The following is a 20,199-nucleotide window of genomic DNA, read 5'->3' as shown; positions in this document are numbered from 1 at the left end:
TGTCACCCTCATCTCCAAATAGCTGTTAAATTCCTCCCCGTCAGACAGATCCCTCATCACATATTCAACATGGAAACAGAAGAAAAATGAAGAAAAATCAAGCTGCTGCTGAATTCCTTCCTCTCCGTCTGATGTGCTCGTCCTTCCTGCTGCATTGTTTATCAATCTGTTGTTTATCAGCGCGGAAAATCCTCCCTGGTTTCTCCCTCTCGCTCCCCTTCTTTGGGTGCCGTTCTCCTCGCTGTAACATATAATTACTCTGCAGACTTGCCGCCTGTTTCTGTAACTTCAACGCTTCAAAGAAGCTGTCGGAGTGTGGAGGAGAGCATTGTGGGAGTTCCAGGTGGATTTCTCGATAATGAGTTCGCTAGCCGACTTGAGAGTTTTACTAATGGCTGGCTGCTACGAGGCTCTTCCTGGGAGTTTAATGTAAAACAAACAGGCCCGAACTGACAGTCTGACAAAACCAGATATTCCAGTTTTTCCACTTCCATTCAGGAACCCCCCCTATTCAATGTTCAAAAATAGAAAAGTAATGCTAGCAACGGTGGTAACGGAGTTGTAAAAGTCGCAAAGGTTAAACGTCTGGTCAGGATGGATCAAATCAAAACTCGGTGCTGAAAGCTGGAGGCCCCCTGCAGGGGACCTGAGGACACCATCCTGCTGCTTGTTAAAGACCCCCCCCCCACGGACGACAAGCAGTTGCAATAAGCGTAGTGCAGAAATCAGAGGACGGTAAGCTGCAGCCACTCAAACCAATCAGCAGTCCTCACTTAAAGATACTCCCCCATAGATTCACACTGGAGAGCGTCCAAAGAGAGCTGCCACTATCTTCGCAGGCAGCCATAAAGAAACCCGAGACCAGTGAAACGTGAGCCAGAACATATTTCGCAAGCATACTGTGTATTGAGATATTCACCGTTTTCCATAAGTAACGCATCTCTGGGAGCAACGAGGAATCCTGCAGAGGAGAAACAGCAAGGAGGGGGAGATATAAACAATCCAGACCTCCGCTTCTCAAGGCAGGAAGAAAGTTCCATTGATAAACACCTCTCCAACGCTGCTTCCCAACGTGGAACCGGCCGGGATTCGTAAAGCGGATTTCATATTTTCGGAAGGGCAACATTCCATTTCTTTGTCGCATGCTGATGGCGCCCGAACATGCAAATTGGAATATTTACAGAAGAATGAGCGCCGTAAATCGAGACCACCAACCCCCCCCCCCCCCCCCATCATCTGAGGGCCATCAAACACTTCCGAGTCCGGACTCGGAGTCCAGTGAGGAGGAGAAAGAAGGCCCGGAGCAAAAATGTGCAACAATTTTGGATAGTTGGGAAAATGGACACCCGACCAATTTCACCACGGATTTGTGGCTTTGTGGCGAGTTGCTACACAGCAGCAGGAGGCCAGTGTGGAATTACCGCCTGGTTTTCTATAGCAACAGTAAATTGTGGCGATATTGAACATGTGACACTCATAAAAACCTTCTCCGATGTAGCGGCAGTGCAACGTCCTCCCGGCTGCGAGGTTACAGGAGGAATTCAACTCTCAATCCAGGATTTCAATTAATTCTTTGCATTCGCCTCTCTGGTTTATCGCCCCTCATCGGCGGGGGAGCGTGCCAAGATCCTCGTGGAGGATTTGCTGTAATGAACTTAAACAGAGGGCGAGTCCGACTCGTCTGGAGAGACGTCACTGCCTCTAATTTAATAAGGTCAAAACAGGAAGTGACAAACAAAAGGAATTGTCAGCCGAGGTGGTATCGAGGGTGGGAGGAGGCAGAGGCAACAGAAATTTTTTTAAAAAATGAAAAAAAAGCCGTTATCGCCTCCTCCTTTTTGTTTCGTACAGCCACTCTGAGCACAAAGATTAGAAGATTTTAAAGAAGTGCATAATCTTCTTTAACAGCTTATCAAAACTTTAATGATTTGGTGATAAAGAGCACAAAGTTAAGTAGCCGGTTAAGAGGATAACTCCCCAGTGGAGTCGAGTGATTAGTAGATGGGAATTGGGGGACTGAAAATCCGGGTTGCAAATCCCACTCCTGCCACTTATTCACTTTGAGGGAGAAGAAGCTCCATTTCAGCTTTGGGGGTATTGTCACGGGGTAATCATTTCTGAAAAGTGATAAATGGAGCCCCTTTCCTTCACCCTTTGGAGTCCCAAACGCATCTTTATTTACGTATTTAGTCTTTTTTTTCCTTTTAGCACCCATCAAGACCCAATTATGACTGCCGAGGCCGAAGGCTTTCATGGAGAGTGAGGCTGTGGACCCTGGTGTCACTGCTGCGTACAGTTGAAGCATCTTTTCACTCCATCTTTAATAAAGCCCTGTTTTAATGAGGCGGGACACAATGCGGCAGATTGAGGAGTTTATCTCGGTGACAGCGTGTCATTTGGGCTTTTTTTTTTCTTTTTTTTTTGCGTTTTAGGGTCAAAGCCGAATAAACAACACGGATTTTCCGACAGATACGTTGTGGTTCTTACCGCATATTTGCATAAATCCATTTCTGGCGCATCTTTCTGATTTATTGAAGATATACAGCAAAGGCTTTGCATTAGAAAGAGAACAAATGGAGGAAGACGGCGAGCCAATCTCCACTTGTGTGCTGCTCACTATCTGAACTGAGATAGGGCGGGTATAAAAGAGGGGAAAATGAAGGGAGGGGGGCATTAATTACCTTGTGAAATCTAAAGACCATTAACTTTGTGTGTCAAGTGATGTTTCTCAGTTCCTAATCAGAGTTTTCGCGATATAAATGACTCTTTGGAGTAAAACAGATATGCGGTGCGAGAAGGGGCCGTGGGTTTTTTGTGTGTCCTTGCAGCTGCAGTTATTTGTGCATCTGTGACTTTGAGAAGCAAGAAGAACAAGAAAGAAAGAAAGAGAAAGAGAGAAAGACAGGGGGGACTGGAGTGGATGGAGGATTGTCAGTGCGCAGCTGTGCTGTGGCGTGGTGTGTTGCGCTGCAGAGATAACAGGACGCCGGCGCCGCTCGCTTACCTTTGCTGTACACAACGCAGTTGTTTTTGTTGTCTTCCGCTCCCTGCCAAGTCACATCCAGCAACCACCTGGGGCCGGCGCTCAGCACCACCGGGACCGTGCTCTTCGTCTTCTGCACGAGGACAGATAACAAACACTAATCATTTGCTTATTTTGGTGATTAAAGGGACGTTAATAAGCAGCGAGTGCGGCTCCGAATGGCCAAAAACACACTTCAGAGTCTATTGCTGGAGTGTGTATGAATGCGTGTGCATGTGTGTGCGTGGTCGCCTGCAGACAATGGCTGTACAGTGGCTGGAGTGGTGACAAATGGGGGCTCCAGCCTCCTTTATCAGGAAAAGAACGAATAATCAAGCCGGAGTGGATACAGTGATTCAGCATCAGATGGTTCAGATTAACAAGAACATCTCAGCTATCTGAAAATTATTTTTTTTAAAGGGAACGGGGGTGGGGGTGGGGGGGTTCGAACGAAGGCGGGTGACTTTCAGAGGGAAGGAAGCGAGTGTTCAGAGGTGAACTTTGGGCACATTGTGCCTCACTATCGCTGGGATCTCACCATTTCCTGAAACAAGCACTGAAGAATTTAAAGAATCAGTCTCTATTTCAAAGGGCGATTGAGGTTGGGGTTTTTATAATATGCTGGATAAATTATTCTGAATGTGTAAGGTCATTTTTCTTCCTGGTCAGAGGTCAAACGTGGAGTTTTATTTCTGTGAAAGAAGATATAAAGGAAAGGGGATGTACTGTAATGGAATCACATGGGCCAGTGTCACCAGGTTTGCTGGTTTCCATTCAGTCCCGTATGATTTCCTCCACTTGGGCATTTTATTCTGCCATTTCTCTTTGATTCATGCACACATGAATAAATAAAAAACAGTAAGTTGCTGGCATCAAGTGTGTGTTGGAGGGGTGGGGACAGCGGCTGAGGGGGGTGGGTACAGTCGCCCATTACTCAAAGGAAAAAGGGTCAGTATTTCAAGGCCATTACTTCTGAACTGCAGGGCTCTCCTTCATTAGGATGTTACAGAAATAGTTAAGAGGAAATTGTTGGGGAGGGGGTTGCTATCTCACACTGTTTTCTTCCACGTGTGTTAGGTAGTGACAAAACAGAACCCCCCCCCCACACACACACACACGTCGTCTTTTTCACTTATTTCTCCGTCACAGAAAGCAGCAACCTTCGAGCGTAAATGCAAATGTCATTTAAGCATGTTAAAGGTCTGAACCGGCACAGATTTGCACAAGAGATGAGCGCAGCGCTCCAGCAGCGTGCCTGCACGCCCCCTCCAGCTCCGTCCCCACCCACCCGCTTCTCTCTCGCCATGAACTCCATCTAGCGAAAGGCTGGAGGAAAGAACCGGCTTCTTTTTAAGGGCACCGTTATTTAAAAATGCAGGCGTTACGCAGAAATGATGGCAATCTGATTGGCATTTGCCTCGCAAATTCTAAATATTGCTCCATACACGCACACGTATACCACAGCTCGGCGTCATTGGCAAACCAGCCTGCCACACTGATCAAACGCAGACGGTAAATTGTGTCTGTTGATATTCTTATTCCCTCTCCTGGCATCTCCTTATCCGTGCTGGCAGCAGATGAGACAGAGAGGACCTCTGTAATTTTAGTCATCCTCCATTTCACGTTTCAAATTAGCCTCACAATAAAGTCTTCTATCTGGCTAACCTGAAAATCTCGCACCAGTCAAAGGAGCAGAGCAGACCGGCCGATTGTTGCTAGGACGACTATCTGAAATGGGAATCAGATTAACCCTTCCTTAGATCTCCAGACTGGAGCCATCTCTTATTCAGCAGTGTGAGGCCTCTCCGCCGTCCCTCTAAGCCTCCGGGAATTCATGATATTCCAGCTGCACCTCATGTAGGGAACAAATACCAGGTCGACTGGACGCTGTGAGGATCACCGGGAATTTGGCAGAAGGGGCAGCAGAAGTTGCAGCGGCTCTCACGGTTGTCGCCCAGGCAGAAACTTGGAAATCCTAGATTTTGATGCTAATTGCTACCATCTTCTGCGCTCTGTTTTAGTGCAAACGCGGAGCGGCGACAACCCCTGACAGCTTCCCGCCGCACATTTACATAATGCATCCATGGCGACAATGGTGGCCCGTGTGCTTTGTAAGCACGTCGCACGCACCAGCCGCCAGGAAGACAAAGAAAGGCAGAGCAGCGAGCGCACGCGACGTCCCCGGGATTAAGACGCGGCGGCGGCGTCACTGCTGGGAGGAGCGCCCGCAAACGCCAAGGGAAACACTTGTCCGGGGGAATCGGCGGTCGGAGCGGCAGGGAATGCAGATCGACGGGCAGAAAATTAGGATTTTGAGGGAGCAAACAAGCGCCTTTGCAACTGCGGAGTGGAGAGCGGTCATACATGTCAGGGTGGAAATATTTTATTTAACTTTTATGTGAAAATGCAAAAAAAAAAAATGGAATGGCTTTAACAGAAGAATCTGTAAATATTACTTCCATTTGTAGAGATACAGAGTTTAATATCAGTTTACAGGGCATCATCCCTGTCAGAGCCCATAAAGCCCCCCGGCCTTCCTGTCTGTGTGCTGTGTTATGGTTTATCCACCCTCTGCCTTCACTCCACTGGTTTCAATACTCTCCCGGTATTTTTATTTATTTTTCCGCCCTCTGAGCCGTGTAACCGTTCCTCGTGTAAGAGATACAGCCACCAAAACAGTGTAGTCAGCGCGGAAGTGATTACAAACTGATGCTCCAAATTCGCTATAAAATGAAAATCAATACTTCCACAAGTTGCTGCAACATAAAAGATAACCTTCATTGATTTTTCTCTAGACTTAGGCCTCTGTGATAAAATCTAATATAAATTTTCAGCCACATGGATTTGGATCAGAGCGGCGCAGGGGCTGAAACGATAAGTTCCGTGCACATCTCTCAGAGTTGGATTTTTTTCCCTCCTCCCTCTCTCTTCCCTCTTCCAAGCCGAGGCTGTGCTATTTATAATTGGTCCTGCGCGAGCAAAAGCTTCTATCAGGAATCTGTTCTAATTTTTATTACTGAGGAGCTAAAGCCTGTTCCAGATAATTTGGAAATTTCAGGGGAATTGTGATAGAGCTGATGGCACAGCCGGACTGACTCCAGAAAAGAGCAAACCTGTAATAGCCTCTGTGGCTGCGCTGATTAAATGTTGCCATAGATGAAAGACCTGCCATCACCGCAATAAATTAACCAATCACACAAATCCCAAGTCGCTACTAATCCCTCCTTGATACCATGATCCTCTGATCAGCTGAAGGAGGTGAAGAAGAAAGTGGCTTGTGACACTCAGCCGTCTTCCTGCTCCCTGCCCGCCTGTGTAAACAACCAGCTAATGATATCACTGCTGACCATTTCACCACCACTGGCTACTCTTAACCCGCCCTCGTGGTCAGGGCAGGTGAAATCAATACAAACCTTGGTGGGAATGATTATTTTCTTCATCGCCTACCTCCCCCCCCCGCCTCCCTTCCTCCTCCAAGGTCACCGACTGGCACTGTATCCGTCCTGATCCCACAGCTGCAGGATTTAGACAACTGAGAGATCAAAACTAGCGCGTCTGAATATCTCCAGACATTAACTGGCTTTGTGCGTCCCACTTCCAACACTTCCAACTCCCACTCGGTTGGACTGGAGCGAGCGTTCCCTCTTAAAAACAAAAGCTACCAAGTCAAACGACTGTATTTCTCATCTGTTTAAACGTTCTCCCCACTCAAAAAAAAAAGAAAAACACACTCAATTTGCATGTTAGCATCCTGGAGGAACGTACCAAAATCATTTTTCCGGCGACGACGACAACGACAAACCTCCCCCCAACAAGCTTATGTGTGGGTTATGTCGAGTTTATATGTTCTCTGTTTCTAACATGGGAGTGGGGATAAAGGATTTGTACCTGTTCTACCAGTCAGTTTACAGCAGACGGCACGCTCGCACCTTGATAACGTCCTTTGCAATTAGTTGTTCACTGCGATGAAACAAATTGCATGTGGTCAACTGGAAATTTCATTAAGGGAGATTTTCCTCTAGCCCTCGTTATCGCTCTGCGTATTAATATTTTCTTAGCCTCAAGGATGGATGGGTTGCAAGGGTCTTTTTTTATTATTTTTTTTAACGAATAAAATGTCCGGAGCTAACCTCGCAGCCCTGCGTCCCCCCTCTACTCTCCTTCCCTGCTTGTAAAAGCGGCGATTAGTCAGGTGCTGCATATTCTCTCTGCTAACACCTGAAATATGATTCCACATCCTATATAAAATGGGTCCGCTTTTGTGCCTTTCCCCCCCTTCCAAATGGTTACATCTGCTGAAATGAAAAGATACCTACACACCGCTTTCATCCCCCCCCCCCACCCTCCTTTCCCTCCCTCTAAGGCTATATAGCATCTGCTATTGGGGGGCTAAATAACAGAAATATGCAGGAATTGCACACTAATTCCCTTTAGAGATAGATCTTGGCTGGTGCCCTGTCATAAATCAGAGAATTTCGAGCTGCTCTAATCATTTCTGCATTTCAAATTGGATCACTGGCTCAATCGCTTGGCTTTTAAACTGCTTGCCTAAGAGCAAATGTGAGGTGGGAGATAATTCAGCCCAAATCTCTGCCTGCTCTGTGCGGCAGTTAGTTTACTGCTTGAGTGCGAGAGAATGCTTTTTTCTCAGCCCTTAGCCCATCTTTCTCTTTTCAACTTTGTTAAATTGACTTTTCATTAGAAAAAAAAAAATCGATTAAATTGAGAGACTTGCTGCCGTTCCCCGAATCTTTAAAGGGACACCCATCAGTGTGCGCATGTGCCTTTAGTCGGCCGCCGCTATCATGGTGGCGCTATGGGGAATAAATATTTTCTCATTTAAATCACCTTTTATCCTGCTGACTGGACTGTAAGCATCAAAGTTCGTGCGCGGCGTTAGCTATTGCTTACTGGCCTCCATTGAAATGCTAACACTGGTTCCATTTCCACAGCCTGGGTGGCAAAGCCGTCCTTACTGGGTTTTAAAACGTATCAGAGCAGCAATAAGGCAGATCAGTGCTCCACTATGTGCTTTAAGCGGCAACGCTTAATTATCAACAGATTTAGGAATTATTTGGACTTTTATTGGGCTCCGTATATTTTTCCAAGCGACTGTGCGGCTCCATAAATCAGGGAGGAGAGGAGAGAAGAATGCGGACCGGGAGGGAGGGGGCTCTCCATCCGCCCAGGCTCCATTCTTTAGGACCTTCAGGCACATTGAGGTGCTCCTACTTCTAAAGCCAAACAGTTTAGTGTAAGCTGTACCTGCCCCGAAGACAAGCAACCCTTCTCTCCACCCCTGCCCCCTTCTCTCTCCTATTAATTCTTCTACCATTTAACCCCCCCCCATACACTTGCACCTCACCATATTTTTGCTGTTTCCAGCAGAACAAAGTAGAACAAGCATCTCCAAACATGATTCGCTCATTTAGGGTCATTTATGAAGACAGGCAATGGTTGCGTTGACCTTTGACCCATGTGAACCTTCTCAAGATGCTAATCTGTGGCAAAGCGACTGACTGAACACCCTCCGTGGTCACCGCAGCGACAAAAAGTGGCATTTGGCATGAAAAAACGTATTTATTTGAAGATATTTAACAACTGTGTGTTTCCCTGCGCAGCACTGAACAAATGTAGCGCCCCCTATTGGCACAGCCAGGACACGGCATCGTCGCTCTCGGAGCCCCTTGGCGTGACACGGCGATGGCCGCACCTTTCCTCAGAACAGAGAAGGTCTAAGTCAATGTTTCAGGCACCATAGGTGTCTGTAATGTGTGTGACCGGTGAAATATTTGAAGTCGTAAACAAGAGAAAGCTGAATTTGTAACGCGCGTGTGCTCCAGGATTCTGTCGAGGCTCACAGGCCGGCTCGCCTTTACTTCCCGGGTTTTGGCTTTGGGTAGGGGGGGGCAGGAGTGCGGCGTCCCTTCAGTCCTCCACCGTTTGAATTACTCCAAAATTCCCATTTGAATTCCATTGGAAAGGACTTGTTTGATCTTTTGCATGTAAGTTAGAGCTCCAAGAAACTGTGTGAGGGAACATAATGGAGAACCTGCAGTCAGTAATGTTCACCTGTATGGATATTACCATGGCCCCTGGGGGTCAAGGTGATGGGTGGCACATTCTCAGGACCCATCTGCTCTTTCTCTGTCGCGGATTGGTGGATTTCTTCAAAGAGAAAGACTCGGGAGTCAATCACTCACTGGGGTCAGAACAAATCTGGGCTCTCATGAGCCGACATGGCAGAGCGGGCTCCCTCAGAACCAGCAAATAAAGACAAACAATAAATAAAACAGCAGGCGCGATGCTTGGAGAAAGCTCCTGACTTTAGATAAACCTCTGCGCCCCCTTTAGGTATTGGATTTTAATATTCTTTTGAACTTCCCTCTCCTCCCCGGTGAAGTTATAAATTTCATGATGCATTAGAACAGTGATTTCAAACTTCAGGAGACGTGGCTCCTGATTTAGCAACACAGCTCAATTCAAAGTGTAAAGAACGGTAATTAAGATAAACACAAAGCAGGCGTAATAAATCTAAAATAATTAAAGACCAAGGGAGAAACTGAAGAGAACTGAAGGTATCCAGGATTTGCATAACACCTGATGGTCTCCACATCGCTGGGGTCTTCAGTAGTTTGATCCGTGGGGGCACTTCACAGAAATGGGGTCTCACTAAATCCACCGTAAAAGACCAACAATATTTACAGCAAGTTAAGTAAATAAGATAAAGATTGTGAACTTGGCCCTGGCTAAATGCATTAGACGTGAACTCTCTTATCAGAGTCTCCGCACACGGACTGCTGAAAGAGCTGGAAATGGTCTTTGTTACCCAATTAGTTTGCCGACGACCCCGCGGTGTAATATTCCCGCTTTGACAGCCCCGTTCACGTCCGTCTAATGAGGCGCTGCTGGACCACCGCAGGAGCCGGTGGACACTGTCCAGACCTTCATCTTCACCAGCACCTATCAGCCCTCTTATCTTCAGTGTTTGCCTCTTTTTTTTGTCAGAAGTCTTGAATTTCTCCGCTTGGTTGTTCATCCGTTCACTCCGAAGGGGCTTTGTCTTCTGTAGGCCCCGAGCCAACTAGGCTGAGGATCAGAGGGCTAAGGCCAGGACAGGGGACAGGGAGGACTTATCAAGGTCCACCAGCAGGGGTTTGTCTCCCTGTAGGGTGGCTGTCGAGCTTTTTCTGAAGGAGGTGAAGCGGGCAGAGCCTCTGTGCTTCTCTGCTTCCCTTGCCAACGTGACCAAGAGGGAAAAAGGCTGAATTTATCAGAGAGCCACGGCCGGTGGAGACAGCAGCTCTATCTTACGCATCATTTCTGAAGATCTTTACAGGCTAGATTCCTGCTTTGTGAGCAAACTTTAGGATTTAATCTATTTTCCTCAAAGGGGATGAAGAGACGGCTGCATCGGACTAACAAAGAGGAATCGGTCCTGCTGGACGACCAAGAGAGCCACGAGAGGCCGGCAAATGGAAACAAACGAGGATTATCGCCGTCACTTTTCAAGAAGGGTGTTTCAACAAATCACCAACACCTTCATGACAGTGACAGATGGTGGAGCAGCTGGCACCACTCAACTTCTCCCTCTTCGTCCTGCACCTCCAGTTTCATTTGAGAACGATGAAAAATGACATGATAAGACACTTGTACTGAAATCTTTTCCCAGCTAGCTTTTGTTCACCAATGTTGGTGGTTTCTAAAGTATGATTAAGATCTGCAGAAATGTCTCCAGACTCCTTCACTTCCTCATGGTCCACCGACAGTGAACAGAGACTTGTGAAGGGTGGAGGGACACTGAGCTCTCCCCAGGACCTGGAGCCTCACTGGGGCCTTCAACTATGACTGGAGCTGCTCTGCTGCAGCTGCTGAGCAGCATTTGAACACACGACTTCAGAAGCTGTAGCTACCATTAAACTCGCGGTGTGTATTTTTGTTCGACTGGAAGGATTTTGCAAAATGATCCCATTAACCATACTTAATTTTTCGAAAATACTTTTGCATAAATTTGTGAATATATGAGATGAATCTGTGGTGCAAAATGCTCAATTAATAATCATAAATGCAAATTTGATAACCCCTTCAAAAAGCTCAGCTACATTCTATTAGCATTTTAAGCCACTGTAAAAGAGTAGTTTGTCCTTGTTGTGATTTGAAAGACAGGAAATGGAATTCTTACTCTTCAAATCAACAAGCACTAAATGGTTATTGCATCATTTGTAACCAAACAACTTCATACCAGCAGTCGGGGCAGTTTATTTGTGTTTGTACTGTGTAGCCTTAAAGAAATCATGTAGCCATCACAGTGAGCACAAAGCAAATCAGTGAGACCTGCTCTGCTTATCAGCAGAGCTGCCATATCAGTTTGGGTAGTTGCGTTGTGATGTAAGGACAGCAAAATGTCAGGTTCACTTGTAGATCAAGTCAACCATGCATTATCTCTCAAAGACTGGGGCTCAGCTCTTCTCCCGGTAGCCCACTGAATGCGTCACGGCTAACCCAGAAACCTGTCGGCAGCAGAGTTCTGCCTTCCACAAGCCTCAAAGTGCAGGCGTGAGCAAAAACTGCAAACTGCACAGCTAAAAAAGGGAGCGTTTTAGTGAACCCACGGGGGAAAATTCAGGTGATGTCACTGATAAATCCGTGGGCGTAATTTAGGGAAGGAAAAGCGGGCCAGATAATTACTATTTCAACCATCTGACCGGGACCCCCACCCTGGTGTTGGTTTAAACCCAGGGAATAATTGATGCATGCAATCACAAATTGGTTCTCAGCCTAAAATTTGGGCCCATTATTTCATTAGACGCAGCCGCGTCTTTCCTGCCAGAACCGTTTGTGTGTCCAACACACAAACTCCAATCCCGTCAGCCCTGATAGCTTCCGCTGCGTCCAAGACACTGCGCCTCACAGATAGAACGCACGGGCCACCTTTAAATTCATAGATGAATCAAAATGTCGGGACTTCAAAATGTTGACTTTGATTGTCGCCTGCCCGTGCCGGATGGCCTGCGTGTGTCTGTGTGTGTACGTTTGCGCGTCATTTAGCGACGACGCTACAGAGAGGTGCTATCCTGGGGTGCCGTCTTGCATATGTAATTGGATGTTACTGTAAATAATTGCCTGGGCATGTGCCAGTGTGATGCTGTTGATGATTTGCGCGCGTGTGTGTGTCGGCTCGTGCGTGTGTCGAACATGTGTGCATCGCTCCGTGTGCCCGTGTGAGTCTGTATGTATGCGTCTGTGTGTGTGTGTGTGTGAACGCATCTGCCCCATCCGTACTCCACTCTCAAGTCCCACTGATTCTCCTTTCCAGCCATGTTGAATCCTCTTTTCCTTATCAGGCGAGCCCAGGCCTGCATCAGGCTCTCCTTGCTATGACAGAGGCTACAACAATAGGCCTGCGATACCGCTGCTTAGCGCTGCGTTTCGGAGGGGAAACCTGCCACGGGCGCAGATTAACTACAACACACACACACGCACAAAATAGATTGCAGCCTCCAAAACAAAACATTTTTCAGAATGCCTCCTCTTGATTAATGAAGCAATGACAAGAAGAAAAATATAATTTCTGAAACAGAAAAATCCGCCGCCACTTGTTAAAGTTTAGGGGTAGCGAACAATAAACATATTGGAGGGAGAGGGTGGGCAAAAAGGGGCCAGATAAATGGTTTGAGTGATGGGCTGAATAATTTTCTGGAGCATTTTTTGGTTGCACAGGCCCATATTTCTAACCCTTGTACTAAATTACACAATAATCACACTCCATCGGCTGACAGCCTCGGCCTCGGCCTCCGTCCCAGGTGAAAATTGGGACAGTATCTTGACATTTTCGCTCCTCTGTAGTCTCTGAGCTGCAGCTCTCTGTTGACGAACTAAAAAGGAGCAGACAGCCTGTGCTCACACACGCATGATACACGTACGCCGAATCCCCAGACTGACCCGAGACTCACCTGTATGTGAAGAGGCTGCCTTTTATCGGCAAGATCTCACGTATATAAATATAAATTCTCTGTAAATACAGCTGCAAAAGTCTGTGTCCTTTCCTCTGAAACACTCTCACTTATCCTTAAATGAGATACGAAGAGATACAGCAGCATGAACTTGCCCTGTTTCAGAGCCTTTTAAGGATAATTACAGTGTAGCGCTCCCTTATCATAAACCTATACGTACTGCAAATTAGCTCGACATAACAATTATATTAAGATAAAAGGCGCGATAGAGAAATCAGTCTTAATCGCGTATTAAGCAACTCATATGGATTACAACAGCAATTAACATGCACTGAAAGGCCCTTAAAACATATAACTATCAGAAGACTATTGAATCTGGACTCATTACAGTGCACCTTGACTAAGCCCCAGTAATTAGCATGGGTGAGGCATTGTACGAGAGGCAGCAACACCCTCATCAACACACATTTACAACACGGCTCTAAATCTGCTGCTCATTAATAGCTTGCCTCCCAATCAATTATTAACACCTACAATGGCAGCCAGACTCATCGGGGCCAGGCCTCTCACTCCAGGCAAACCGCGGGCCGCCCTCTCCTCCCGGTTCTGTCCAGCACGGGTAATTACCGCCTTTAAAGACACCTGCTACTCAATAGCTTCGACCCAGCCTGTTAATTTAGCCCCTCGTTCGCAGACATTTATGTCTGAGTGTCACTATTAATTTGCGTTAATTTGGAGAGCGCGAGGAAGCTGGGCGGAGGCGGCGGCGGCGGCCAACCGAATGTGCTCGTCGCTCACCTGCGCTGGGGCTGCGGGTGTAATTGGTGTCTAATGGTCTGATTGATCAGTGAAAGGACTGAGGGATGAGACGATGCTCTGGCACCTCCATCAGTCAGGCAGCGAGAGCAGAGGAGGAAGAGGAAGGGAGAGCTAACCCCCGTAGCACAATGCTAACGGCGGGACCTTTTTGAACCCTCTGAAGGTCTCGATGACTTCATCACCTGTGTTGATTTAAAGGTGTACCTCTTAATTGTTGTGCAGTTGAAAACTTGAAAAGTGTTTTGTAAGGTTGTGCTTTATAAAAGGGCAAAGGGCAAAAGCACTGACATGTACAAGTATGTGTATGACTCCAGTAGCTGGAGTACTTTTACTTCATTGCTTCCACCCCTGCTGAACATTCAGCCTCATCTGTCTGAATCTGTTATCTCTTTTACAAACCAACTTTTAATCTGCATGTGATCTAAGAGTGACAAAGGAGAGCTAAAAATAGCGCGGCGCTTCCCGGCCTGCGAGCTGCCCATTTCAGTGGAATGTGATGGTGTTAACAGGTCTGCAACAGCAGCGAATGCGGCCGAGTCCCAGCTGAGCCCCTGGGGTCTGCAGACCTGCCACCGCCGACCCATCAGCTGTGAAATCTGCTTTCCTCTTTGATAAACGTTTGAGATGTGACCCTATCTCTGTCCTGCAGATGCCCAGATTTCCTGTCATGCTTTTTCCCCCTCTGTTTTTCCAGCCCCCCCCCTTCTCTCCCTTTCCTCTCACTCTATTTCACTCTTCTTTTCAAGCTTCACGCCTCTCTTTAAAGGCCTTCCTGGAAAACTGCTCGTAATGCTCCGCTCACAGTTCTTTTTCGGCATCATCCATCACTGTGGTCCGCAACAGGCCTGTTGACACACCGGGAATATCAAAGCTCCAATTTCTACTGCCTCTAGGGAGCCGTAGCCCCTACGTACACCCATGAACAGGTCCACATATGGCCAAGTGCTCCTTTTATCTTGTTCAATCTACATAAATTCACTGTATGTACTGAAAGCAGGAATCCTTGACACACTGTAAAAGGATCAATAGAAGCAGAGTGACCTCCAAATAGTCCAGCTGAACGAATACTATACGTTTGATTTAAGAGAGAGCAAGTCAACATCGCACCAGCGGGTCACATGACTAAAGCGCGGTGGCTGTGTCACTACTCTTATATGCCTGGTTGCCTTCAAAGATTTTATTCAGCTCTGAGGATAAAAAAAAACCATCTAAGTGGAAAAAAGCAGCCTGTTTTAATAGTCTGTGGAGGTCATACTTTATGAGAATAACCGAGAGCCTCCGAGCTGAGGCAGAGACCCACGAAGCAATGAGTCTTTATTTCTACCTGAAACGCTGTCTGACACCCACTGACCCTGCTCTGCAGCGCCGGCCACCCTGACATGCATCAAAAACTGGCATGCCCCCGGACCTCGCTCCCTTTCTCTCTCTGCTTCGAGGCACATTTGATATTTCAACTTTTCTCTTTTCTCCTTCGCATGTGAGGCGCCGTGGGTTCGCTCGCGTCTCCGCGAGTCGATATTGGAAAATATGCAACCGGCGGGCGGCTGGGGCTGTTGCCAAAGGCTGCGGATTTTACAAGACAACAGCTCAATAACTAGACATTTGGTTAAAAAAAGGGATGTTGTGCTAGCGTAAATGAGATGATTCCCAGGTGACGTGCACGTCTCCTGTGGATTCCTCCTCAAAGAACAAAGTATAAAGCACCTTAAACACAGCCCAATAAGACAAAACATGCCGCCTGGGTTGACCTAGCCTTTAATGAGAGACAGTGGAAAGCTGCTAACAACCGGTGTCTTACTGGAGCAATGAAACTTAGCAGAGGCAGAAAAGCATTGAAATGGCCCCCAGGAGAATACGCATACATGAGATCCTTAAAGGCAGTATGCCGAAGCTTCTGCCGCTGCTTTTAATTGCGAAGGAGGTTTGGCACGTATAGTAACCCCTCCGCAGCCTATTACAGGTGACGGCCAGCACCTGTTCGCTTCGGAAAGCTTCGAAAAAAACCTGAGGAGGGTCTGGAAAGAAGAGTTGAATTCCTCAGAGGGCAGTTAGCGAAGAACTCGGCGCTCTCGCCAAGAGCAACAATCGCTCTCTGCATCTAGTTCTGCAGGTGTGTGATGAAGGCATGAAATTTGTATCCACTAAAGGGCCAAAGAACCATGCAATTTCGAAATCAGTTCTGGATGACATCATGGAGAGAGATAAAGGTCACTTGAAGGACAGCTGAAGGATGTTTTTGGATGGTTTTCAGAGAGTTGGTGCAGATAGGGAGGGAAAAATATAGAGTGTGTTACATCGGACGTCAACGTGAGGTGTTGCTCTGTCAAATCACTTTTCCACCCAAGGATAACTGGCTTTACCCTGAGAGAAGCCGTATTTCATGGCTATAATACAGCCAGAGTTATTTAAAGTCAATGATGACTTCAGAACCAAGAGGGGAGCTTAGAAAACAGCCCAAACTGCTCTGGAAATGATTTAATAAAGTTATGCTGTTAAAGAATGTCGGGGGAAAGGGGGAGGGAGGGCCAAAAATCCTCACGGACGTTTCCTTATGTTTCTTAACGGGATGAATGTAAGCTTGGTTACATTTTTAATTTTCCTTAATTAATCCGCAGTAGAATGGAGAATCAAACCCTACGGAGGACTTCCTCCAGCAGAGCAGCGGGGTCAACAGAGCCTCTGCTGGGATCTTTGGAACCAGAGACTCGCGGGCTAACATCAAAAATAACGTCTCCATTTCAACCGAAGCCTGGACGCAGCTCAAAACCCAGCAATTAAAGAGTTTTGTCATAAAATATGCAGATTAAATGGTCAAAATGGATGCTCTTCAAAGGGGTTTGTTGGGGGCCAGTTGGATCCCGCAAGAGTCACCTCAATAGGTTTGAATGTCATGGGAATGGTCATTAATGTGGTCTTCAGATGTTAGACCTTCTGTTAATCATATTTCTGTGGCTTGAGCAAATAAAGCAATTTCACTGTAGGTTTTAATGATCCTTTTAGTCCAAACAGCAAACACTTTTGGATTGGACATAAATGCATCAGCTATTTTTGATTCTTAATTGATGAGAACTTACTCGGTTTATATTTGAGTGACTGTGGCAGTAATGGGTTTAAATTAATCACCATTCATCGGGGACATGCTGTTCCAAGTTTTGGGCTTCACCTCAGAGTTGCAGTTGGTAATATTGGAAAGTCTGACCCGGTTCTTCACTGATGCACCAAAACAAGGACGTACCAGCGCGGTGCTGTCTGCGCTCATCTCGATCTTCCCCTCGAAGGGTCCCCACGTCGTCCCCACGGGAAGCTGCTGCCGACTGTGGATCCGACGCTCGCCATCTTTGAGGAAGGCGTCCAGCTCTCCTGAAAACACAGCAGAGCCCAGGGCAGTCAGCCATAGTGCTCTATATAGCACACAAGTTCCACATCAAATCACAGTGACATTCAGTCATTGTCCTTTCCCCTCCAAACTGCGTGTGCATCAAAGCCCTGCAGCGAGCTGTGAAGGTTAAAGCCCAGCAGTTTCAAAATGGATAAGCAAATTGAGCAAGCAGCCATCTGATGGTGTTCCTCAGACGCACGGCGTGCTAACCTTACTTGAGAGGTGTCTTGTGTTGAGATAATCTCTGTGAGACGGTGCAGGCTCACGATAGCTGGCAGGAGCATCAAGTGGCAGGCCTATTTCTGTAGTTCCAGGAAAGGCAGGGCCCTTGTTAGAGCTCTGCAGAGCCCGAGAGTTAATTAACAATGAAACTGGATAATGCTGTTGCAACTACCGGTCCTCTCCTCCCTGACACCCCCTTCTTATCTCTTAGATTCACTGTACTTTCTCAGGATGGTGATTAATAACAGTTATGATAAACCCCACTGCAGGCCAGACATGGTTTACTGAAGAGGATGTGTGTGTGCGCGTGGGTGTGTGTGCGCATGTTTGAGAGAGAGGGAGAGAGAGAGTGTGACTCAAAAGGAAATTCTGCAACACTCAACGTTTCCGAGTGCCTCGACAACCCCAAGAACCCTCGTTGGAGGAAGTGAATTCATACACCTGGGGCCTGCAACAGTGCTAAACTTCACCTTTTTCCTAATTTCTTGCCTTCGTTGATGTTCTTCCCTACACAATACAACCACACCCCCTCCGCAGCGGCGTGCGTCTCATTGAAACAGAACCCCCCCCACCCACAAATCCCAGTTTTTCAACAGGAACCTCGTGCAACCTCGCGGGCGCCTGGGTGAGCCTCGCAGTAATCAATGTATATTTATTCAAACGCGCTCTACGCGAGATGTTAACATTGTGTCATTTAACCTATTTGTTCACAAACGTGGCTAATAAGTATTCAGGGCGCCTGGTTCACGCTGAATGGCTGAAGTGATCACTGAACTTTCTGATGCCGATGCGGTATAGTGACCTATTCAGCTCCGTTCGACTGCATAAATATCAGCTGTGTATCGGCGGCACGCCATTGTGTCCGTTTGTTGTGCGGGTATGGAAATGCAGGCCGCTTAGCAGGCGGAGACATGACATTCTGTCACCATTGAGGCTAAAACCAGTCTGACACAAATATCACTAGTTTTGACCAGATAAATTCCGAATATCTTTTTCAAAAAGCACGCAGCGACGGGTCAATTTCTAAGCTAAATGTTCACATGCGTCAGACTGCGGTCTCAAAAATGAGTCAATCTGGAGCGTTATCTGCTTCTCTGTCGCTCTGCCCTCCTCCTGTGCTCCTGCTGCTGCGCGCCGTCCTCCTGGAGCTGCAGTGGAAGGTGGGTAAGCTCATTACAGAGAAATAATTAAACATTGGTGCACAGCTGGTCGTCATCACTGGGAGCAACAGCCACCGCTTGATGCATTCTGTTTGTCCTCAGATAAGACTCCCGGCCTTTAACCGCTTGGATGCAAGTTCCTGTTTAGCCCCGTTTGACAAACAGCTCGAGCTCTTCCCGGCCAGCGCTCCCGACTCCTTCCCTTCACCCTCCCTGACGTCACCTTTTTGCAGGTGGGAGGCTTGTGGCGAAAAATAAGACGGGGTTTTTCGTGGGTGCGAGGAGGCTGGGACGAGCGAGGGCACGATTCAATTTGCGCGGTTTGCGGCCGGCCGTGTTTAGGCGCCAGTTGTGTGCATCTCGCACCAAATGTCGCCTGAGGAGTTTTGGCTCACAGATGGTTTGTCACATCTGTTCCAGACACTAGTGGAAGATCTTGAGAAAAACACCCACGGATGAATAATAAGTTCCCTCCGTGCATATTTTCTCTATATGAATATTCCACGTTGGGTTCAACTGCTAAAATATACTGACAGCTGTGAGTCCGCGAGTCGGCCGCCTCGGCTTTTTGTGTGTAATTACGGTTAGAAAAACACTCGATGTCATTATAGTTCAACAATGAAATCCCACCTCTATTACTTAACCACATTTGCCCATCAAACTGCTGACAACTAATGGAGCCAATGAATAAAAAGCTCATAAAGGGCTATTAATTAACCAACCCGCTGCCTGCTCTCTCCTCAATGTTACATCATCCACTTCTCAAATGTCACCCTCTTGGCAAAACCGGATCACGGTGTGGCTAAAGAGCTCGACCCACTTCCCGGCCCTTCGCCCTTCGCCTTTTCACCCTCCACACCCGCCGACACCCCCTCGACCAGCGCCTGCTCCCTGGCCACACCCCTCCCCCAGATAAGATCATCATCCGTCTCCAGACGCCCGGGACTGCTCCTGCACCCTGCAGATACTTGGCAGACCAATGAATGTCCCTTTTGTGTTGGGAGATCCTGCACAGATAGCGCCCACGATGCTCCACGCCGATGGGCTGGGGAGGGGAGGAGGAGAGTGGGGGGGAGGGGGTGTTGTTGTTTTTAAATGTGTTTGTGTGCATGCCGTCTTTCTGGTATTGGGAATCTCAGCCCTCCATTGATGGTGAACTGAATGCTAATGAGCTAATGCCAGCCTGGTTTACATTAAACAACAAAGAGGGGGACATTTGGCAACCTAATCAGTTTTTACCTAAATATATTACCATCAACCTGCCATTTACCCGTTTATTTTCCATTTATTCCAGTCCCTTATTAGTTAAACAGGGGGGGACTCATTGGCATTAGATTCCTTGACATTATTTCATGTAAATTAAAAAAAGAATTGGAGCTCTTTAATTAAAATTGTGCAAGACTGATGGTGTCCAAACGTGTTGATGACATCAACAAATGGCATCATAAACCCTTTACGGGTAAACGAGGCTCCTCGCCACATGATTCTGACCCTCTAACTCGTTCAAAGAACCAACTTCAAGGGACAGAAATTGCTCGTGACATAAAAGAAAAAGGCTCATTACCGAGCCTACGATTCGATCCACCTTTTTGCAGCCGTCTTGGCCAATCTGACGAGGAGGGTGGGTGATGTTGTGGGGAAACA

General features: G+C 47.2%; 1 protein-coding gene across 2 annotated transcripts in view; it reads right to left on the bottom strand.

Moving 5' to 3' along the window:
- Nucleotides 1-20,199, bottom strand: part of zfpm2a (zinc finger protein, FOG family member 2a) — a 116,594-nt gene that overhangs the window by 33,216 nt on the left and 63,179 nt on the right. Inside the window, exons 5-6 of one of the 2 annotated variants that reach the window (XM_057045070.1) lie at nt 17,030-17,154; nt 3,005-3,116 (exon numbers count right to left, since the gene is read on the bottom strand). In XM_057045070.1, coding sequence (XP_056901050.1) covers nt 3,005-3,116; nt 17,030-17,154 — 237 coding nt within the window. Of the gene's footprint in view, nt 1-3,004; nt 3,117-16,917; nt 16,937-17,029; nt 17,155-20,199 lie in introns of those variants that run through there. The other variant, XM_057045071.1, reaches the window with a different exon arrangement.

The sequence above is a fragment of the Takifugu flavidus genome, chromosome 10, assembly GCF_003711565.1.
Source record: "Takifugu flavidus isolate HTHZ2018 chromosome 10, ASM371156v2, whole genome shotgun sequence".
NCBI classification, from domain to species: Eukaryota; Metazoa; Chordata; class Actinopteri; order Tetraodontiformes; family Tetraodontidae; genus Takifugu; species Takifugu flavidus.
This window is presented reverse-complemented; position numbering and strand designations above follow the sequence as displayed.